Source organism: Lonchura striata, chromosome 37 (assembly GCF_050655825.1).
Source record: "Lonchura striata isolate lonStrDom1 chromosome 37, ASM5065582v1, whole genome shotgun sequence".
Taxonomy (NCBI): Eukaryota; Metazoa; Chordata; class Aves; order Passeriformes; family Estrildidae; genus Lonchura; species Lonchura striata.
In genome coordinates, this window is record NC_140739.1 from 14138132 (window position 1) to 14160291 (window position 22160).

At 59.7% G+C, this 22160-nt stretch overlaps 2 protein-coding genes and 2 non-coding genes across 5 annotated transcripts; 1 reads left to right on the forward strand and 3 right to left on the reverse strand.

Annotated features, from left to right (window-relative positions):
- Positions 1–318: 318 nt before the first annotated feature.
- TRNAT-AGU (transfer RNA threonine (anticodon AGU)) lies at positions 319–392 on the forward strand. Its single transcript has one exon. It is a non-coding gene; the product is annotated as a tRNA-Thr (tRNA).
- A 197-nt stretch (positions 393–589) lies between these two features.
- On the reverse strand, positions 590–661 carry TRNAE-CUC (transfer RNA glutamic acid (anticodon CUC)). Its single transcript has one exon. It is a non-coding gene; the product is annotated as a tRNA-Glu (tRNA).
- A 1868-nt stretch (positions 662–2529) lies between these two features.
- On the reverse strand, positions 2530–10905 carry JOSD2 (Josephin domain containing 2). Of its 2 annotated transcripts, XM_085565843.1 has the most exons (6): positions 10861–10905; positions 9133–9382; positions 6772–6897; positions 5573–5767; positions 4817–5041; positions 2530–2997 (listed from the first exon to the last, which is right to left on the reverse strand). In XM_085565843.1, the coding sequence occupies exons 1-6, from the start codon at positions 10880–10882 to the stop codon at positions 2898–2900; spliced, it is 918 nt and encodes a 305-aa protein (XP_085421969.1). In that variant the 5' UTR covers positions 10883–10905; the 3' UTR covers positions 2530–2897. The 2 variants fall into 2 exon arrangements, with proteins under 2 accessions (XP_085421969.1, XP_077645946.1); XM_077789820.2 differs by lacking the exon at positions 4817–5041.
- A 156-nt stretch (positions 10906–11061) lies between these two features.
- ASPDH (aspartate dehydrogenase domain containing) lies at positions 11062–21902 on the reverse strand. The gene is made up of 8 exons (XM_085565849.1): positions 21843–21902; positions 20819–20876; positions 19927–20068; positions 18096–18180; positions 17230–17379; positions 14210–14442; positions 11371–11522; positions 11062–11246 (listed from the first exon to the last, which is right to left on the reverse strand). The coding sequence occupies exons 2-8, from the start codon at positions 20871–20873 to the stop codon at positions 11209–11211; spliced, it is 855 nt and encodes a 284-aa protein (XP_085421975.1). The 5' UTR covers positions 20874–20876; positions 21843–21902; the 3' UTR covers positions 11062–11208.
- Between the last annotated feature and the right edge of the window lie 258 nt (positions 21903–22160).

A 22160-nucleotide genomic window follows, 5' to 3' on the forward strand; every position in this document is an offset into this window, starting at 1 on the left:
TTCGGGATTTTTGGGATTTCCAATTTTTGGGAGATGGAAATTTGGGAATTTTGGTATTTCCGATTTTTGGGGAAGGGAAATTCGGTATTTTTGGGATTTCCCATTTTTGGGGAAGGGAAATTCGGTATTTTTGGGATTTCCGATTTTTGGGGAAGGGAAATTCAGGATTTTTGGTATTTCCGATTTTTGGGGAGGGGAAATTCGGTATTCTTGGGATTTCCCATTTTTGGGAGATGGAAATTCAGGATTTTTGGAATTTCCGATTTTTGGGGAGGGGCTGGGCCGGTTTTTGATGCCGGAGCGGCGCCAGGAGCGCGCGGCGCCGTGGCTTAGTTGGTTAAAGCGCCTGTCTAGTAAACAGGAGATCCTGGGTTCGAATCCCAGCGGTGCCTCCGCTCTGTCGCGACACAATCGCCGATATTTTCCGCATTTCCCCCCCTTATTTTTATTTATTTTTAATTGAATAAATTATTTTTAAACGCGGGGAGAGGTAAGGGGGGGGAATCAAACGGAGGATTCCGCCAGCGGAAGCGGAAATAAGCGAGGAAAATCAATTAAAAAGAAATCAAATAAATGAAAAATGAAGTTATTCCCTGACCGGGAATCGAACCCGGGCCGCGGCGGTGAGAGCGCCGAATCCTGACCACTAGACCACCAGGGAGCGGCGCGAGCAGCGCGGCGCCCGCGCCAGCAGAGCGCTCGAAACGCGCGCTGATTGGCTAAACCCGCCCAGCTGGCCTGTCAATCAAAGCGCACAGCCAATCAGAGACCGGGTTTGGCTTGGTTCCGCCCTCCCCCTCAGATTTCGCGCCACTCGCTCTGGGCGCTGTGGGGAGGAAAAAATTTCGGGGATTTGGGGGTGGAATTCGTGAATTTTGGGGAAAATTCGGGGATTTTAGGGCGGAATTCGGGAATCTGAGGGCGAATTGAGGAGATTTTGGGGCAAAACTCGGGGATTTCGGGCGGAATTTCGATGATTTTGCACCGAAGCCGCGTTCTGCGCGCTGATTGGCTGCGCGGGCACGGAGAAGGTGTCAATCACAAAGAAGAGCCAATCAGAGCGCGAATTTGGGGTGATCCCGCCCTCCGCCTCAAATTTCCCGCCTTTCTTTGTGGGAAGGAAATTTTGGGGATTTTGGGGTGAAATTCTGGAATTTTGGTGAAAATTCAGGAAATTTGGGCGTAAAATTCGGGGGTTTTGACGCGGAATTTGAAGATTTGGGGGTGAAAATTGAGGATTTGGGCTGGAATTTGGCCATTTTGGGGTGAAACTCAGGAAATTTGGGGGTTTTGAGGTGAAATTTGGATATTTTTGGGTTAAAATTCGGGGATTTGGGGTGAAATTCAGGGGTTTTTGGGGCGGAATTTAGATTTTTGGGGTGAAATGTGGAGATTTTGGGGTGAAATTCAGCCATTTGGGTGCAAAAATTGAGGATTTGGGGTGGAAATTTGGGGATTTTTGGATGAAATGTGGATATTTTGGGGTGAAATTCGATGATTTGGGCTGGAATTTGGCCATTTTAGGGTGAAATTTGAGGATTTGGGTGCAAAAATTGAGATTTGGGGCAAAATTAATGGATTTGGGATGAAATTCGGGGAATTTAGGGTGAAATTCAGGGATTTGGGGCGAACTTTGGGTTTTTTGTAGAATTTGGAGATTTTGAGGTGAAATTGGAGGATATGGGCTGAAATTTGGCCATTTTGTGGTAAAATTTGGGGATTTTGGGGTGAAATTTGGGGACTTGGGTGCAAAATTGTGAATTTTTGACAAAATTAATGGTTTTGGGATGAAATTTGGGGAATTTAGGGTGAAATTGAGGGATTTTGGGTGAAATTTGAGGATCTGGGGTGAAATTCACGGATTTGAGTGCAAAAAATTGTGAATTTTGGGCAAAATCAATGTTCTGGGGTGACATTTGGGGATTTTGGGGTGAAATTCAGGGATTTGGGTCGAAATTTGGGGACTTTGGGGTGAAATTGGGGGATTTTGAGTTGGCATTCCAATATTTTTGGGTTAAAATTCCGGGATTTGGGGTGAAATTGGGGAATTTTGGGTGAAATTCACAGATTTTTGGGGCGAGAGTCAGGAATTTGGCGTGAAATCGGGGGATTTTGAGGTGAAATTTGGGGATTTTGGGGTGACATGCAGGGAATTGGGATGAAATTTGGATAGTTTTGGGGTGAAATTGGGGAATTTGGGGTGAAATTCCCAGATTTTGGGTGAAATTAAGGGGATTTTGGGGTGAAATTTGGGGATTTTGCTGCAAGCACAAAGCCACGGAGCTGCCCAGGTTCGTTTTTAATCCTTTGGGGGGGTTTGAAGCCACCCAGGTGCCACCAAGGTGTCCCCAAGTGCCACCAGATGCCACCAAGGCACCTCCAGATGCCACCAGGTGTCCCCAGATGCCACCCAGATGTCCCCAGGTGCCACCCGGATGCCACCCAGGTACCTCCAGATGTCCCCAAGTGCCACCCGGATGCCACCCAGGTGTCCCCAGATGCCACCAAGGCACCTCCAGATGTCACCAGATGTTCCCAGATGCCACCCAGATGTCCCCAAGTGCCACCTGGATGCCACCCGGGTGTCCCCAGATGCCACCCAGGTACCTTCAGATGTCCCTAAGTGCCACCCAGGTGTCCCCAAGTGTCCCCAGATGCCACCCAGGTGCCCCGAGGTGCCCCAAAGTGCCACCCAAGTGCCCCCAGATGTCCCCAGGTGTCTCAAAGTGCCACCCAGATGTCCCCAAGTGCCACCAACCCCACCCACCCCCTCAGCCAAACCCCCAAATCCCCCCAAAAAACCCCCAAAATCGGCGTTTTTTGGGTTTTCTGAGGTGGCAGCGGCGCCGCCTCAGGTGACGCCACCTCGGAGGTGCCACCGGGCGTCCCCCGCGGTGTCACTCGGGCCTCAGCCACGTCCCCTGCTGCTCCACCTCCGGTGCCACCACCAGGAGCAGCTCCGAGGTGGCCGGGGCCAGCGCCTCCCGCAGGAACTCCCTGGGGACAGGAGGGGACAACGATGAGGTGACAAGGAGGTGACGATGCCACCCACGGAGCTGCCCAGGTTCCTTCTTAATCCCTTGGGGACGGATGTGAAGCCACCCAGGTGTCCCCAGATGCCACCAAGGTGTCCCTAGACACCACCCAGGTGTCCCCAAGGTGTCTCTGGGTGCTCTCAGATGTCCCCAGATGCCACCTGGGTGCCCCCAGGTGCCACCAAGGTGTTCCCCAGGTGTCCCCAGATGCCACCAAGGTGTCCCTAGACACCACCCAGGTGTCCCCAAGGTGTCTCCCGGTGCTCCCAGATGTCCCCAAATGCCACCTGGGTGCCCCCAGGTGCCACCAAGGTGTCCCCAGGTGTCCCTAGACACCACCCAGATGCCCCTAAGTTTTCCCAGGTGTCCCCAAGTGCCACCCAGGTACCTCCAGGTGTCCCCAGATGCCACCAAGCTGTGCCCAGGCGCTACCCAGATGTCCCCAGGCATCCCCAAGTGCCACCAAGGTACCCCCAGGTGTCCCCAAGTGCCACCCAGGTGTCTCCAGATGCCAGCTAGGTGTCCCCAAGTGCTACCGAGGTGCTGCAGATGTCCCTAGACACCACCCAGGTGTCCCCAAGTGCCTCCAGATGCCACCAGGGGTCCCAAGGTGCTACACAAGTGTCCTGAGATGTCCCCAAGGTGTCCCCAGATGTCCCTAAGCACCACCAAGGTGTCCCCAAGTGCCACCCAGGTGTCCCCAGATGCCAGCTAGGTGTCCCCAAGTGCCACCCAGGTGCCTCCAGATGTCCCTAGACACCACCCAGGTGTCCCCAAGGTGTCTCCAGGTGCTCCCAGATGTTCCCAGATTCCACCAAGGCGTCCCCAGATGCCTCCAGGTGTCCCAAGGTGCCACCAAGGTAGGCCCAGCTGCCACCAAAGTGTCCTCAGGCATCCCCAAGTGTCCCCAGATGACACCCAGGTGTCCCCAAGTGCCTCCAGATGCCACCAAGGTGTTCCCCAGGCGCTACCCAGATGCCACCCAGGTGTCCCCAAGTGCCACCCAGGTGCCTCCAGGTGTCCCTAAGTTTTCCCAGATGTCCCCAAACGCCACACAGATGTCCCTAGATGCCACTAAGGTGTCCCTAGACACCACCCAGATGCCACCAGGTGCCACCAAGGTGTCCCCAAGTGCCACCCAGATGTCCCCAAGTGCCAGCCAGGTGCTCCCAGATGTCCCTAGATGCCACCCAGGTGTCCCTAAGTTTTCCCAGGTGTCCTCATACGCCACCAAGGTGTCCCCAGGTGTCCCCAGATACCACCCAGATGCCTCCAGGTGTCCCCAGATGCCACCAAGGTGTCCCCAAGTGCCTCCCAGATGCCACCCAGGTGTCCCCAGATGCCATCAAGGTGTCCCTAGACACCAAGCAGGTGTCCCCAAGTGTCCCCAGATGCCACCCAGGTGTCCCCAGATGCCACCCTCGTGTCCCCAAGGTGTCTCCAGGTGCTCCCAGATGTCCCCAGATGCCACCAAGGTACCCTAAGATGCCACCCAGGTGTCCCCACGTGTCCCTAGAAAACACCCGGATGCCGCCAGGTGTCCCCAGATGCTACCAAGGTACCCCCAAGTGCCACCCAGGTGTCCCCAAGTGCCTCCAGATGCCACCAAGGTGTCCCTAGATACCACCCAGATGCCGCCAGGTGTCCCCAGATGCTACCAAGGTACCCCCAAGTGCCACCAAGGTGCCCCCAGGTGCCTCCAGATGTCTCCAGATGCCCCCAGGCGCTACCCTGGTGCCACCCAGGTGTCCCCAAGTGCCACCCGCCCCCCGGGGTGGCACCTGAGCTGGGGCTCGTGGCCGATGGCGGCGGGCGCGGGCAGTTTGGAGTCCAGGTTGTAGAAGAGGCGGCCGAGGCGGCGCACGCAGAGCCAGTGCGGGCGGGCCAGCGGCAGCCGCGTGTCCCCAAGTGTCCCCAGATGCCACCCAGGTGTCCCCAGATGCCACCCAGGTGTCCCCAAGGTGTCTCCAGGTGCTCCCAGATGACCCAGATGCCACCAAGGTACCCTAAGATGCCACCCAGGTGTCCCTAGATACCACCCAGATGCCGCCAGGTGTCCCCAGATGCTACCAAGGTACCCCCAAGTGCCAGCCAGGTGCCACCCAGATGTCCCCAAGTGCCAGCCAGGTGCTCCCAGATGTCCCTAGATGCCACCCAGGTGTCCCTAAGTTTTACCAGGTGTCCTCATACGCCACCAAGGTGTCCCCAGATACCACCCAGGTGTCCCTAAGTGCCTCCAGATGCCACCAAGGTGTCCCTAGACACCACCCATGAGTCCCCAGGTGTCCCTAGACACCACCCAGATGTCGCCAGGTGTCCCCAGATGCCACCCAGGTGTCCCCAAGTGCCTCCAGATGCCACCAAGGTGTCCCTAGATACCACCCAGATGCCGCCAGGTGTCCCCAGATGCTACCAAGGTACCCCCAAGTGCCACCAAGGTGCCCCCAGGTGCCCCCAGCTGCCCCCGGGCGCTACTCTGGTGCCACCCGAGTGTCCCCAAGTGCCACCCAGATGCCACCCGCCCCCCGGGGTGGCACCTGAGCTGGGGCTCGTGGCCGATGGCGGCGGGCGCGGGCAGTTTGGAGTCGAGGTTGTAGAAGAGGCGGCCGAGGCGGCGCACGCAGAGCCAGTGCGGGCGGGCCAGCGGCAGCCGCAGCGCGCCCAGCGCCACCCGCGAGGGCACGTTCAGCAGCAGGCCCAGCACGTGCGGCAGCGCCAGCCGCTCCAGGGGGCTGCGGGTTAATTACCCCGCGTTAATTGGCCTTCGTTAGGGGTTAATAGCAGTGGGGGTGATGGCGGTTGGGATAGCCTCAAGTGGGGTCAGGCGGGGTTTGGAGGGGGTGGAATTGGGGTCTGGGGTCTTTGGGAGGGTCCTGATTTGGCTCTGGGGTCTCGGTCGGGGTTGGTAATTTGGGTCTGGGGTCTGTCTGGAATTTGGGTCTGGGGTCTCGGGGGTGTGTCCCGAATTTGGGGTGGGGTCTCACCATGTTTTGTCCCACAAGACCCAAGGAGAAAGAAGAAATCTCAGGGGTCCCAAACTGGGTTGGGGGATCCTAAATTAGGTCTGGGGTCTCTAAGAGGTCCCAAATTTGGGTCTGGGGTCTCAGGCAGGGTCTGGAATTTGGGTCTGGGGTCTCGAGGCTCTGTGCCAAATTTGGGGAGGGGTCTCAGCGCTGTTTGTCCCAAAACCCCACAGGAGAAAGAAGAAATGTGAGAGATGCTAAATGGGGTCAGGGGTCTGTGAAGGGTCCAGGATTTGGGTCTGGGGTCTCTGAGAGGGCCCAGATTTGGCTCTGGGGTCCTGGAAGGTGTCTGGAATTTGGGTCTGGGGTCTCGGGGGTCTATCCTGAATCTGGGGAGGGGTCTCAGCGCTGTTTGTCCCACCCCACCAGAGTGACAAGAAGGATTCTCAAGAGGGGTGGGGGTCTTTGAAGGCTCCAGGATTTGGGTCTGGGGTCTCTGAGAGGGCCCAAATTTGGCTCTGGGGTCCTGGAAGATGTCCGGAATTTGGGTCTGGGGTCTTGAGGCTCTGTCCCGAATTTGGGGAGGGGTCTCAGCACGGTTTTTCCCACCCCCACCAGAGTGACAAGAAGGATTCTCAAGAGGGGTGAGGGCCTTTGAAGGCTCCAGGATTTGGGTCTGGGGTCTCGGGGAGCTCCCGAATTGGGTCTGGGGTCTCAGTCCGGATCGGTAATTTGGGTCTGGGGTCTGTCCTGAACTGGGTCTGGGGTCTCACCGCCGCTTGTCCCACCAGAGCGCCGCCAGCCCCAGCGAGCGCAGCGCCGCCATCACCACGTTCACGTCGTAATTGCCGGTGCCCAGCGGGCTGCGGTGGGGGTTGGGCCGCGCGCGCGGGGCCAGCCTGGAGACCCCTCCCCAAATTAGCAAAGACCCCTCCCCTAATTAATGAACAGCCCAGAGACCCCTCCCCAAATTAATGAACCCCCACAGACCCCTCCCCAAATTAGCAAAGACCCCTCCCCTAATTAATTAACCCCCAGACACCCCTCCCCAAATTTATGAAAAGCCCAGAGACCCCTCCCCAAATTAGCACAGAGACCCCTCCCCAAATTAACAGCCCGAGACCCCTCCCCTAATTAACCCCCAGAGACCCCTCCCCAAATTAGCACCGAGATCCCTCCCCAAATTAGCAAAGACCCCTCCCCTAATTAGTTAACCCCCAGACACCCCTCCCCAAATTAACAGCCCAAGACCCCTCCCCAAATTAGCACCGAGACCCCTCCCCTAATTAATTAACCCCCAGAGACCCCTTCCCTAATTAGCACTGAGACCCCTCCCCAAATTAATAACCCAGAGACCCCTCCCCAAATTAACCCCCCCATGTGACCCCACCCCAAATTCAGGAATCCCACCGAGACCCCTCCCCACACCCTTGGGACCCCTCCCCAAATTCAGGAACTCCTCTGAGACCCCTCCCCAAATTAGCACAGAGACCCTTCCCCTAATTAATTAACCCCCAGAGACCCCTCCCCAAATTGAGGAACCCTTCCCAGTGTCCTCCAAACCCCCCCAAAACCCCCTGAGACCCCTCCCCAAATTCAGAAAACCCCACTAAGACCCCTCCCCACACCCTTGAGACCCCTCCCCAAATTCAGGAACCCTCCTGAGACCCCTCCCCAAATTCAGGAACCCTTCCCAGCGCACTCAAACCAGCCCCAAACCCCCCCCAAACCCCCTGAGACCCCTCCCCAAATTCAGAAAACCCCACTAAGACTCCTCCCCACACCCTTGGGACCCCTCCCCAAATTCGGGAACCCCCCATGGGACCCCTCCCCAAATTCGGGAACTCCCCTGAGACCCCTCCCCAAATTCAGGAACCCTTCCTAGCACCCTCAAAGCAGCCCCAAACCCCCCCAAAACCGCCCCAAACCCCCCTGAGACCCCTCCCCGAATTGGGTCTGGGGTCCGGGGGCGGTTCCCCGAATTGGGTCTGGGGTCTCACCGCTGGCAGATGCGGTCGGCCGAGGCCTGGCTGAGCCAGGGCCGCTGCAGGAGGTTGTTGGGGACCCCTCCCCACAGCCCTGAGGCCCCTGAGACCCCTCCCCAAATTCAGGAAACTCCTCTAGAACCCCCCAAGGGGACCTGGGACCTCTCCCCAAATTCGGAAAGCCCCCCGAGACCCCTCCCCAAATTCAGAAAACCCCACCAAGACCCCTCCCCACACCCTCGAGACCCCTCCCCAAATTCAGGAACCCTTCCCAGCGCCCTCAAACCAGCCCCAAACTGCCCAAAGCCCCCTCTGACAGCCCCCAAACCCCCCTGGGACCCCTCCCCAAATTCAGGGAACGCCACCAAGACCTTTGCCCACACCCTTGGGACCCCTCCTCAAATTCGGGAACCCCCATGGGACCCCTCCCCAAATTCAGGAACCCTTCCCAGCACCCTCAAACCAGCCCCAAACCCCCCCTAAACCCCCTGAGACCCCTCCCCAAATTCAGGGAACGCCACTAAGACCCCTCCCCACACCCTTGGGACCCCTCCCCAAATTCGGGAACCCCCCCGAGACCCCTCCCCAAATTCAGAAAACCCAACAAGACCCCTCCCCACACCCTCGAGACCCCTCCCCAAATTCAGGAACCCTCCTGAGACCCCTCCCCAAATTCAGGAACCCTTCCCAGCGCCCTCAAACCAGCCCCAAACCCCCCCAAAACCCCCTGAGACCCCTCCCCAAATTCAGAAAACCCCACCAAGACCCCTCCCCACACCCTTGGGACCCCTCCCCAAATTCGGGAACCCCCATGGGACCCCTCCCCAAATTCGGGAACTCCCCTGAGACCCCTCCCCAAATTCAGGAACCCTTCCCAGCGCCCTCAAACCAGCCCCAAACCCCCCCAAAACCCCCTGAGACCCCTCCCCAAATTCAGAAAACCCCACCAAGACCCCTCCCCACACCCTTAGGACCCCTCCCCAAATTCGGGAACTCCCCTGAGACCCCTCCCCAAATTCAGGAACCCTTCCCAGCACCCTCAAAGCAGCCCCAAACCCCCCCAAAACCGCCCCAAACCCCCCTGAGACCCCTCCCCGAATTGGGTCTGGGGTCCGGGGGCGGTTCCCCGAATTGGGTCTGGGGTCTCACCGCTGGCAGATGCGGTCGGCCGAGGCCTGGCTGAGCCAGGGCCGCTGCAGGAGGTTGTTGAGGGCGTGCAGGGCGCAGAGCTGCCGGCGCTGCCGCTCGTGGTACGGCTCCGCCGGGACCCCAGACCCAAATGCGGCCAGGACCCCCCCCAAATCCGAGAAGACCGCCCCCAAATCCGGGGAGACCCCCCCCAAATCCGGGGAGACCCCCCCCAAATCTGGGGAGAGCCCCCCCAAATCCGCCTGGGGGGCTGCAGGGAGAGGGGAGGGGGGGAAAGGGTGAGCGTGGGACCCCCGAGTTTGGGGAGACCCCTCCCCAAATTACCCTGAGACCCCTCCGCAAATCACCCCTGAGACCCCTCCTCAAATTACCCCAAGACCCCTCCCCAAATCTCCTGAAATTCCCCCCAGGACCCCTCCCCAAACTCCCCAAAATTCCCCCAAATCACCCTGAGACCCCTCCCCAAATTCCCTCAAATTCCCCCCAAAATCCTCTCAAATCAACCTGAGACCCCTCCCCAAATTCCCCCCAAAATTCTCTCAAATAACCCACGAGACCCCTCCCCAAATTCCCTCAAATCACCCCTGAGACCCCTCCTCAAATTACCCCGAATCACCCCGAGACCCCTCCCCAAATTACCCTGAATCACCCCGAGACCCCTCCCCAAATCTCCTGAAATTCCCCCAGGGACCCCTCCCCAAATTCCCCAAAATTCCCCCCAAAATTCCCCCAAATCACCCTGAGACCCCTCCCCAAATTACCCTGAGACCCCTCCCCAAATCTCCTGAAATTCCCCCAGAGACCCCTCCCCAAATTACCCCGAATCACCCTGAGACCCCTCCCCAAATCACCCTGAGACCCCTCCCCAAATTCTCCCAAATTCCCCCAAAATTCCCTCAAGTCACCCTGAGACCCCTCCCCAAATCACCCCTGAGACCCCTCCCCAAATTCCCCCCAAAATTCTCTCCAATTCCCCCCAAGACCCCTCCCCAAATTATCCCAATTCACCCTGAGACCCCTCCCCAAATTCCCTCAAATTCCCCCCAAAATTCTCTCAAATCACCCCGACACGCCTCCCCAAATTCCCCCAAATCACTGAGACCCCTCCCCAAATTTCCCCCAAGACTCCTCCTCAAATTCCCCTCAAAACTCTCTCAAATAACCCCGAGACCCCTCCCCAAATTCCCCCAAAATTCCTCCAAATCCCCCCAGGACTCCTCCCCAAATTCCTGACACCCCCAAAGGTCCCCAAAATCCCTCAAATACCCCCAAAATCCCCCCCCAAACCCCTGAGACCCCCCCCAAATTCCCCTCAAATCACCTCCAGGACCCCTCCCCAAATTCCTGGCACCCCCAAATTCCCCCCAGGACCCCCCAAAATCCCTCCCAGGTCCCCCAAATTCCTTCTAATCCCCCCCAAAATCACCCCGGGACCCCCAAATCCCCCTCAGGACCCCTCCCAAAATTCCTAGCACCCCCAAAACCCCAAGACCACCCTGACCCCCCCCCCCCAAAATCTCCTCAGGACCCCCCAAATCCCCCAAAATCCTCCCAAAATCCCCCAAACCCCCCCAGGCCTCCCCAGCCCTTCCCCCCTCCCGCGGCCTCCGCTTCCCTCCCCCCCAAATCCCCTCCTGCCCCCCCAAAACCTCCTCGAGCCCCCCAAACCCCCCCAGGACCCCCCGGGACCCCCCAAAATTCAGCCCCGGCCTCTCCCCCGCTCCTCACCCGGCGCCTCCTCCGGCGCCATGGCGGGCCGGAACTACAACTCCCGTCATGCCCCGCGCCGCATCGACCAATCAGAGCGCGGCCGCCTCCTCCATCCAATCAGCGCCTTGATCTTCCTCCCTTAACGCTTCGCGCGCCAGCACCCACCAATCAGCAGCCAGAATCCCTCCCTCCCTCAGCGTTTCCACCAATCAGATCGCGGCTTTCCCCCGCCGCCATTACAAGAAAGGCGCCGGCGCCGCCAGCCTCGGGCGGGTTTTTTTATTTTATTTTATTGTCCCCAAAATTTGGCGACAACAAAATTTGTCCCCGCGGCGTCCCCGCTGGGTTTCCGCTCTCGCTCCTTCCTCAGCAGAGCTTGAGGCAGCCGCCGTGCCCGGTGCAGGCTGCGGGGAGGGGATAAATGAGCGACACGTGGAGGGGTGGCGCGGGTGGCACCGAGGTGACACCGGGGTGACACCGGGGTGGCACCGGGGTGGCACAGGGGTGGCACAGGGGACAGGGCCACACCCAGCACGCTGCTCCAGAAGCTGTGGCGGGTGGCGCTGCCCGTGACGTGGCCGGGCTCGGCGGGGTTGCGGCGGGTGCTGGTGACGGTGAGGGCGCGGCCACCCTCGGGGACAGCGGTGACATCCACGGTGACGAGGTGGCAGTCGGGGACACTGCGGGGACAATGACAGGGACATTGGGGACACTGAGGGGACATTGGGGACACTGCAGGGACAGGGACATTGGGGACACTGTGGGGACAGGGACAGGGACATTGGGGACACTGCGGGGACAGGGACAGGGACATTGAGGGGACATTGGGGACATTGGGGACAGTGACAGTGACACTGAGGGGACATTGGGGACACTGCGGGGACATCCACAGTGACGAGGTGGCAGTCGGGGACACTGTGGGGACAATGACAGGGACACGGAGGGGACATTGGGGACATTGAGGGGACATTGGGGACACTGAGGGGACAGGGACAGGGACAGCGGTGACATCCACGGTGACGAGGTGGCAGTCGGGGACACTGCGGGGACAATGACAGGGACATTTGGGACAGTGACAGGGACACTGCGGGGACAGGGACAGGGACACTGAGGGGACATTGGGGACACTGAGGGGACATTGGGGATACGACAGGGACAGGGACAGGGACATTGGGGACCCTGAGGGGACATCCACGGTGACGAGGTGGCAGTCGGGGACACTGCGGAGACAGGGACACTGAGGGGACATTGGGGACACTGCGGGGACAGGGACAGGGACACTGAGGGGACACTGGGGACACTGAGGGGACATTGGGGACACTGCGGGGACAGGGACAGGGACACTGAGGGGACACTGGGGACACTGAGGGGACATTGGGGACACTGCGGGGACAGGGACAGGGACACTGAGGGGACACTGAGGGGACATTGGGGACACTGCGGGGACAAGGACAGGGACACTGAGGGGACATTGGGGACACTGAGGGGACAAGGACAGGGACACTGAGGGGACATTGGGGACATTGGAGACACTGAGGGGACACTGGGGACAGTGACAGTGACACTGAGGGGACATTGGGGACACTGCGGGAACAGGGACAGGGACATTGAGGGGACATTGGGGACACTGAGGGGACATTGGGGACACTGCGGGGACAAGGACAGGGACACTGAGGGGACATTGGGGACACTGAGGGGACATCCACGGTGACGAGGTGGCAGTCGGGGACACTGCGGGGACAGGGACAGGGACACTGAGGGGACATTGGGGACACTGCGGGGACAGGGACAGGGACATTGAGGGGACATTGGGGACACTGAGGGGACATTGGGGACAGTGACAGTGACACTGAGGGGACATTGGGGACACTGGGGGGACAAGGACAGGGACACTGCAGGGACAGTGACACTGAGGGGACATTGGGGACACTGAGGGGACATTGGGGACACTGCAGGGACAGGGACAGGGACACTGAGGGGACATCCACAGTGACGAGGTGGCAGTCGGGGACACTGCGGGGACAGGGACAGGGACACTGAGGGGACATTGGGGACACTGAGGGGACACTGGGGACAGTGACAGTGACACTGAGGGGACATTGGGGACACTGCGGGGACAAGGACAGGGACACTGCAGGGACAGGGACACTGAGGGGACACTGGGGGGACATTGGGGGTGGCACTGGAAGGACAGGGAGGTGACACACACAGCACAGGTGCCACCCATGTGCCACTCAGGTGCCACAGGAGGTGACACAGGTGCCACCCAAGTGCCACTCAGGTGATCCAGGTGTCACAGGAGGTGACACACGTCACACAGGAGGTGCCACAGGTGCCACCCACATGCCACAGGAGGTGCCACACACGACACAGGTGACACAGGGGATGCCACAGGTGCCACCCAGGTGACACAGGTGCCACAGGAGGTGACACAGGTGCCACCCAGGTGCCACAGGAGGTGACACAGGTGCCACAGGAGGTGACACAGGTGCCACCCAGGTGCCACAGGAGGTGACAGAGGAGCCACATGCAACCCAGGTGCCACAGGTGTCACAGGGGGTGCCACAGGTGCCACCCAGGTGCCACAGGAGGTGACACAGGCACCACCCAAGTGCCACCCAGGTGCCATAGAAGGTGACACAGGTTCCACACACAACACAGGCGCCACAGCGGGTGCCACAGGAGGTGACAGCGGTGACACAGGAGGTGCCACAGGTGCCACCCAGGTGCCACTCAGGTGCCATAGAAGGTGACACAGGTGCCACACACAACACAGGTGCCACGTGGTGCCACAGGAGGTGCCACAGCCAGGTGACAGGTGCCACCCAGGTGCCACAGGAGGTGAAACAGGTGCCACACGGGTGACACAGGAGGTGACACAGGTGCCACAGGAGGTGACACAGGTGCCACTCAGGTGCCACAGGAGGTGACAGAGGAGCCACACGCAACCCAGGTGCCACAGGTGTCACAGGGGGTGCCACAGGTGACACAGGAGGTGACACAGGTGCCACCCAAGTGCCACCCAGGTGCCACAGGAGGTGACACAGGTGCCACCCGAGTGCCACTCAGGTGCCGTAGAAGGTGACACAGGTGCCACACACAACACAGGCGCCACCCAGGTGCCACAGGAGGTGCCACAGCCAGGTGACAGGTGCCACAGGTGCCACAGAAGGTGCCACAGGTGCCACCCGGGTGCCATAGAAGGTGACACAGGTGCCACACACAACACAGGTGCCACAGCGGGTGCCACAGGAGGTGACAGCGGTGACACAGGAGGTGCCACGGGGGTGCCACAGGTGCCACCCAAGTGCCACAGAAGGTGCCACAGGTGCCACCCCGGTGTCCCCCCCCGTCCCCGGGTGCCCACCTGGGGTCGGCCACCAGGCAGGCGGTGACGCCGTCGAAGCCGAGGCGCGGCGCCGCCAGGGCCGCGGCCGCCATGGCGTTGACGTTGTTGGGGACGAGGGCGCAGAGCGGGCGCAGGGGACCCCGGTACAGAACCGTCCTCGTCCCCGAGGCCACCGCGGCCGCCACGCGCGGGGACAGCCAGCCCCGGGCGCGGAAACTGCCCGCGGCCTTGGTCATCGTCACCGTCAGCGCCTGCGGCACGGGGACAATGTCACTGTCACCTCGGGGACATGGGGACATGGTCATTGTCACCTCGGGGACACGGGGTCATTGTCACTGTCACCTCTGGGACATGGGGACATGGTCACTGTCACCTCAGGGACACGGGGTCATTGTCACTGTCACCTCTGGGACATGGGGACATGGTCACTGTCACCTTGGGGACAGCCAGCCCCGGGCGCGGAAACTGCCCGCGGCCTTGGTCATCGTCACCGTCAGCGCCTGCGGCACGGGGACATTGTCACTGTCACCTCGGGGACATGGGGACATGGTCACTGTCACCTCTGGGACATGGGGACAATGTCACTGTCACCTCAGGGACACGGGGTCATTGTCACTGTCACCTCTGGGACATGGGGACATGGTCACTGTCACCTTGGGGACACGAGGTCATTGTCACTGTCACCTCTGGGACATGGGGACAATGTCACTGTCACCTCTGGGACATGGGGACATGGTCACTGTCACCTTGGGGACAGCCAGCCCCGGGCGCGGAAACTGCCCGCGGCCTTGGTCATCGTCACCGTCAGCGCCTGCGGCACGGGGACATTGTCATTGTCACCTCAGGGATGTGGGGACACGGTCACTGTCACCTCGGGGACACGGGGTCATTGTCACTGTCACCTCGGGGACACGGGGTCATTGTCACTCTCACCTCTGGGACATGGGGACAATGTCACTGTCACCTCAGGGACACGGGGGCACTGACAGGGACACGGGGACATGGACATTGTCACCTTGGGGACATGGGGACACTGTCATCGTCACCGTCAGCGCCTGTGGCACGGGGACAATGTCACTGTCACCTCGGGGACATGGGGACATGGTCACTGTCACCTCGGGGACATGGGGACAATGTCACTGTCACCTCTGGGACATGGGGACATGGTCACTGTCACCTCTGGGACATGGGGACATGGTCACTGTCACCTTGGGGACAGCCAGCCCCGGGCGCGGAAACTGCCCGCGGCCTTGGTCATCGTCACCGTCAGCGCCTGCGGCACGGGGACAATGTCACTGTCACCTCGGGGACATGGGGACAATGTCACTGTCACCTCAGGGACACGGGGGCACCGACAGGGACACGGGGACATGGACATTGCCACCTTGGGGACATGGGGACACTGTCATCGTCACCGTCAGTGCCTGCGGCACGGGGACATTGTCACTGTCACCTCTGGGACACGGGGACATGGTCACTGTCACCTTGGGGACATAGGGACACTGTCATTGTCACCTCTGGGACACCCAGGGGACATGGACATTGTCACCTCTGGGACATGGGGACACAGGGACACAGGGACACGGTCATTGTCACCTTGGGGACATGGGGACATGGGGACAGTGTCACCTCTGGGGACACTGGGACACGCTCATTGTCACCTCTGGGGACACAGGGACACCATCAGGGACACTGGGACATGGACATTGTCACCTTGGGGACACCATCATGGACATGGGGACATGGACATTGTCACCTTGGGGACACAGGGATGGTGTCACCTCTGGGGACACGGGGACACGGGGACATTGACAGAGTCATTGTCACCGTCAGCGCCTGCGGCACGGGGACACGGACAGGGTCACCTTGGGGACACGGGGACACCAACAGGGACACGGGGACACTGTCACTATCACCTCTGGGACACGGGGACACCAGCAGGGACACGGGGACATGGACATTGTCACCTCTGGGACATCCAGGGGACATGGTCAAGGGACACAGTCATTGTCACCTCAGGGGACACCCAGAGGACATGGACATTGCCACCTTGGGGACACAGGGACACGGTCATTGTCACCTTGGGGACACAGGGACACCATCATTGTCACCTCTGGGACACCCAGGGGACACGGTCATTGTCGCCTCTGGGGACACGGGGACATGGGGACAGCGGGACACAGCCAGGGGACACCTGGGGCCAGGGCGTGTCCCCAAAGGCAGGACATTGTCCCCAAACTCTGTCCCCAAGGGCAGGAATTGTCCCCAAGGCCGGGGGACAGCTGGACATGGGGACAGGGAGGGGACAGAGAGGGGACAGCTGTGACAAGGTCAGGGACTGTCCCCAATGGCCCCAGTGTCCCCATTGTCCCTAGCAGTGTCCCCATCACTTGTCACCTGCAGTGTCCCCGCGCGGTCCATCCTGGTGATGTCCCCACTGTCCCCAGTGTCCCCAATCCCCCTGAGTGTCCCCAATGTCCCCAATCCCCCAATGTCCCCATTGTCCCCAATGTCCCCAATGTCCCCAACCCCCCTATTTCCCCCAATGTCCCTGAGTGTCCCCAATGTCCCCAACCCCCTTATTGTCTCCCATGTCCCCAATGTCCCCAATCCCCCCAGTGTCCCCAATGTCCCCAATCCCCCCCAGTGTCCCCAATGTCCCCAACCCCCCCAATGTCCCCAATGTCCCCGTTGTCCCCGTTGCTGTCACCTGCAGTGTCCCCGTGCTGTCCAACCTGGCGATGTCCCCAATGTCCCCAGTGTCCCCATTGCCCCCAATGTCCCCATTGCCCCAATGTCCCCAAACCCCCCAATGTCCCCAATGTCCCCAATCCCCCCCGATGTCCCCAATGTCCCCAACCCCCCCAATGTCCCCAATGTCTCCATTGCCCCAATGTCCCCAATGTCCCCAGTGTCCCCAATCCCCCCAATGTCCCCCATGTCCCCAGTGTCCCCAGCCCCCCCAATGTCCCCAATGTCCCCATTGTCCCCAATCCCCCCATTGTCCCCAGTGTCCCCGATGTCCCCGTTGCTGTCACCTGCAGTGTCCCCGCGCTGTCCATCCTGGCGATGTCCTCGCAGCCCCAGAGCGCCCCCCGGGGCACGTACAGGGTGTGGCCCCCGCGCGCCGCCGCCGCCCGCAGCCGCTGCTCGGTGCCGGCGTCCGCCAGCGCCGTCGGGGAGCCCAGCTGGGGACACCAACGGGGACATTGGGGACATCGGGGGCGTTGGGGACATTGGGGGGGTTGGGGACATTGGGGACATTGGGGACATTGGGGGGTTGGGGACAGTGGGGACACTTGGGACATTGGGGACACTGAGGGGGTTGGGGACATTGGGGACATTGGGGGACATTTGGGACATTGGGAACATTTGGGGACATCGGGGGGATTGGGGGCATTGGGGATATTTGGGACACTGGGGACATTGGGGGCTTGGGGACAGTGGAGACTTTGGGGAGAATGGGGACATTGGGGGGGTTGGGGACATTGGGGGGGTTGGGGACATTGGGGGACATTTGGGGGGATTGGGGGGGTTTGGGGACATGGGGGAAATTGGGACATTGGGGGTTTGGGGACATTGGGGGACATTGGGGACATTGGGGACATTGGGGGATTGGGGACATCGGGGACGTTGGGGACATTTGGGACATTGGGGATATTGGGGGAATTGGGGACATCGGGGGGATTGGGGACATTGGGGAGAATGGGGACATTGGGGACATTGGGGGGGTTGGGGACATTGGGGACATTGGGGACATCGGGGGGGTTGGGGACATTGGGGGGGTTGGGGACACTGGGGACCTCGGGAGGATTTGGGGACATTGGGGATACGGTTGGGGACACGGGGACACGGTTGGGCCCTGGGGACACGGGCCAGCCGCGCGGTGTCCCCGCGGTGTCACCATGAGGTCGGCGTGTCCCAGGATGTCCTCGCCGTGCTCCTGCACCACGCACGGGTGGGCCACCTCCACCACCAGCGCCACCCCCCTGGGGACACCGGGGACATCGGGGACATTGGGGACATTGGGGACATCGGGGGGATTGGGGACATTGGGGACATTGGGACATTGGGGACATTGGGGACATTGGGGACATTGGGGACATTGGGGGACATTGGGGGGATTGGGGACATCGGGGACATTGGGGACATTGGGGACATCGGGGGGATTGGGGACATTGGGGACATCGGGACATTGGGGACATTTGGGGACATTTGGGGACATTGGGACATTCTGGGGTTTTTTCAGGTGTTTTGGGATATTTTTGGGGTGAATTTGGGATATTCTGGGGAGGTTTTTGGGGTGAATTTGGGGACATTTTTGGGGTGACTCCGGGGTAGTTTTGGGGCCGTTTTTGGGGTGACTCCGGGCAGTTCTGGGGCCGTTTTTGGGGTGACTCCGGGCAGTTTTTGGGGCCGTTTTTGGGGTGACTACGGGCAGTTTTGTGGAGGTTTTTGGGGTGACTCCGGGCAGTTTTGGAGCCGTTTTTGGGGTTACTCCGGGGCAGTTCTGGGGCCGTTTTTAGAGTGAATTTGGGGCCGTTTTTGGGGTGACTCCGGGCAGTTTTGGGGAAGTTTTTGGGGTGACTCCGGGCAGTTTTTGGGGAGGTTTTTGGAGTGAATTTGGGGCCGTTTTTGGGGTGACTCCGGGCAGTTTTTGGGGAAGTTTTTGGGGTGACTCCGGGGCAGTTTTGGGGCTGTTTTTTGGGGTGACTCCGGGCAGTTTTCGGGGACATTTTTGAGGTGACTCTGGGCAGTTTTTGGGGCCGTTTTTGGGGTGACTCCGGGCAGTTTTGGGGTCGTTTTTGGGGTGAATTTCGGGACATTTTTGGGGAGGTTTTTTTGGGTGAATTTGGTGACATTTTTTGGGTGAATTTGGGGCTGTTTTTGGGGTGACTCCGGGCAGTTTTGGGGACATTTTTGAGGTGACTCTTTGCAGTTTTCGGGGCCGTTTTTGTAGTGAATTTGGTGACATTTTTGGGGTGAATTTGGGGCCGTTTTTGGGGTGACTCCGGGCAGTTCTGGGGCCGTTTTTGGGGTGACTCCGGGCAGTTCTGGGGCCGTTTTTGGGGTGACTCCGGGCAGTTTTGGGGCCGTTTTTGGGGTGACTCCGGGCAGTTCTGGGGCCGTTTTTGGGGTGACTCCGGGGCAGTTCTGGGGCCGTTTTTGGAGTGAATTTGGGGCCGTTTTTGGGGTGACGCCGGGCAGTTTTGGGGCCGTTTTTGGGGTGACTCCGGGCAGTTCTGGGGCCGTTTTTGGGGTGACTCCGGGCAGTTTTTGGGGAGGTTTTTGGAGTGAATTTGGGGCCGTTTTTGGGGTGACTCCGGGCAGTTTCGGGGCCGTTTTTGGGGTGACTCCGGGCAGTTTTGGGGCCGTTTTTGGGGTGACGCCGGGCAATTTTGGGGACAGTTTTTGGGGTGACTCCGGGCAGTTCTGGGGCCGTTTTTGGGGTGACTCCGGGCAGTTTTTGGGGAGGTTTTTGGAGTGAATTTGGGGCCGTTTTTGGGGTGACTCCGGGCAGTTTTTGGGCCGTTTTTGGGGTGACTCCGGGCAGTTTTGGGGAGGTTTTTGGAGTGAATTTGGGGCCGTTTTTGGGGTGACTCCGGGTAGTTTTGGGGCCGTTTTTGGGGTGACTCCGGGCAGTTTTTGGGGTGACTCCGGGCAGTTTTTGGGGTGACTCCGGGCAGTTTCGGGGCCGTTTTTGGGGTGACTCCGGGCAGTTCTGGGTCCCTCACGTGCTCGGCAGCTGCCGCAGGTCCGCCAGGCGCAGGTGCGGGGGCAGCGCCTGCAGCGCCTCCTGGCGGCGAGCCCAGACAAAGGCGAGCGACAGCCCGAGGGACGGCCCGAGGGACAGGAGCTGCGCCACCAGGAACTGCCCTGGGGACAATTGTCACTGTCACCTCCTGTCACCTCCTGTCACCTCCTGTCACCGCCTGTCCCCTCCTGTGACACAGGGACAGCCCGAGGGACGGCCCGAGGGACAGGAGCTGCGCCACCAGGAACTGCCCTGGGGACAATTGTCACTGTCACCTCCTGTCACCTCCTGTCACCTCCTGTCACCTCCTGTCACCTCCCCTGGGACAGCCCTGTCACCTCCTGTCACCTCCTGTGACACAGGGACAGCCCGAGGGACAGGAGCTGCGCCACCAGGAACTGCCCTGGGGACAACTGTCACTGTCACCTCCTGTCACCTCCCCTGTCACAGCCCTGTCCCCTCCTGCCACCTCCCCCAGTTTATCCCAGTTCCCCCCAGTGTCCCCCAGTTCCCCCCAGTCCATCCCAGTTTATCCCAGTATACTCCAGTTCTCTCCCAGTTCTCTCCCAGTTTATCCCAGTCCCTCCCAGTGTCCCCGGTGTCCCTTCCCAGTTCATCCCAGTTCATCCCAGTATACTCCAGATCCCTCCCAGTTCCCTCCCAGTTTATCCCAGTTCCCTCCCAGTTCATCCCAGTCCCTCCCAGTCCCATCCCAGTCCCATCCCAGTATCCCCCAGTCCCTCCCAGTTCATCCCAGTCCCTCCCAGTTCCCTCCCAGTTTATCCCAGTCCCATCCCAGTCCCATCCCAGTATCCCCCAGTCCCTCCCAGTCCCTCCCAGTTTGTCCCAGTATAAACCAGTCCTCCCAGTACCGAGCTCTCCGTATCCCAGGATTCCGACGCGCCGAGTCCGCGGCTGCTCCTCCATGGCCTGGGGCAGCCAATTAACGCTAATTAGCGCTAATTAACCCCCAGCTCCCCAATTAACCCCCAACCCCCCCAATTAACCCTCTAAACCGCCCTAATTAACCCTAATCCCCCTAATTAACCCCGTAAACCCCCTTAATTAACCCCCAATCCCCCCCAATTAACCCTAAACGCCCTTAATTAACCCCCTAAACCCCCTTAATTATCTTCCAATCCCCCTAATTAACCCCAAACCCCTAATTAACCCCTAAAATCGCCTTAATTAACTCGCCAATTCCTCCAATTAACCCCCTAAACCCCCTTAATTAACCCTCTAAACCACTTAATTAACTTCCAAATCCATTAATTAACTCCCCCAACCTCCCAATTAACCCCCAATCTTCCTTAACCCCTAAACCCCCCTAATTAACCCGTAACCCCCTTAATTAACCCTCAAAGGCCCCAATTAACCCCCTAAGCCCCCTTAACTAACCCCCAAACCCCCTTAATTAACCCACAAACGTCCTTAATTAACTCCCAACCCCTCTAATTAACCCCCAAACCCCCCTAATTAACTCCCTAAACCCCCTTGATTAACCCTAAACCTGCCTTAATTATCTCCCAATCCCCCCTATTTATCCCACAATCCCCTCTAATTAACCCCGCCCCCCTTAATTACCCCCCAAACCCCCTTTGCCATCCCCAACCCCCCTTAATTAACCCCCAATCCCCACTAATTAACCCCCAATCCCCCCCAATTAACCCCGCCTCCCTTAATTACCCCCCAAACCCCCTTTGCCATCCCCAACCCCCCTTAATTAACCCCCAATCCCCCCTAATTAACCCCCAAATCCTCTTAATTAACCCCCAATCCCCCCTAATTAACGTCCAAACCCCCCTAATTAACCCCTCCCCCCTTAATTACCCTCCCAAACCCCCTTAACCACCCCCCGGCCCCCGCTAATTCCCGCCCTAATTAACCCCAACTCACTAATTAGCGGTCGCTCCCCTCCCCCTCCTGCCGCGCGCCCTTTGCCCCCCCCGCCCCCCCCGCCTGGGGGCGGGGCCTGGGGAAAAGGGGCGGGGCTTAAGAAAAGGGCGGGGCTTAGGAAAAGGGGCGGGGCTTGATAAAACGAGGGCGTGGCCTGGAAAAAGGGGGCGGGGCTTGGGGAAAATGAGGGCGGGGTTTACTAAAAGAGGCGGGGCTTGAGAAAATGAGGGCGGGGCCTGGCGAGTCCATTTTTTTCGGGGGGGTCGCACCCTTGTAGGTCAAATTTTTTGGGGGTCCTTAATTTTTGGCAGGTTCCAT

Coding starts and splice junctions, on each gene's coding strand:
- ASPDH (XM_085565849.1), bottom strand. CDS start 20,873: ATGGAGGAGCAGCCGCGGACTCGGCGCGTCGGAATCCTGGGATACGGA. Junction 18,181..19,926: donor CTGCGGCAGCTGCCGAGCAC/GTGAGGGACCCA, acceptor CGGTGTCCCCAG/GGGGGTGGCGCTGGTGGTGG. Junction 11,523..14,209: donor TGCCTGGTGGCCGACCCCAG/GTGGGCACCCGG, acceptor TTGTCCCCGCAG/TGTCCCCGACTGCCACCTCG.
- JOSD2 (XM_085565843.1), bottom strand. CDS start 10,882: ATGGCGCCGGAGGAGGCGCCGG. Junction 9,383..10,860: donor GGCGCCGGAGGAGGCGCCGG/GTGAGGAGCGGG, acceptor CTCTCCCTGCAG/CCCCCCAGGCGGATTTGGGG. Junction 2,998..4,816: donor GGCCACGAGCCCCAGCTCAG/GTGCCACCCCGG, acceptor TCCTGTCCCCAG/GGAGTTCCTGCGGGAGGCGC.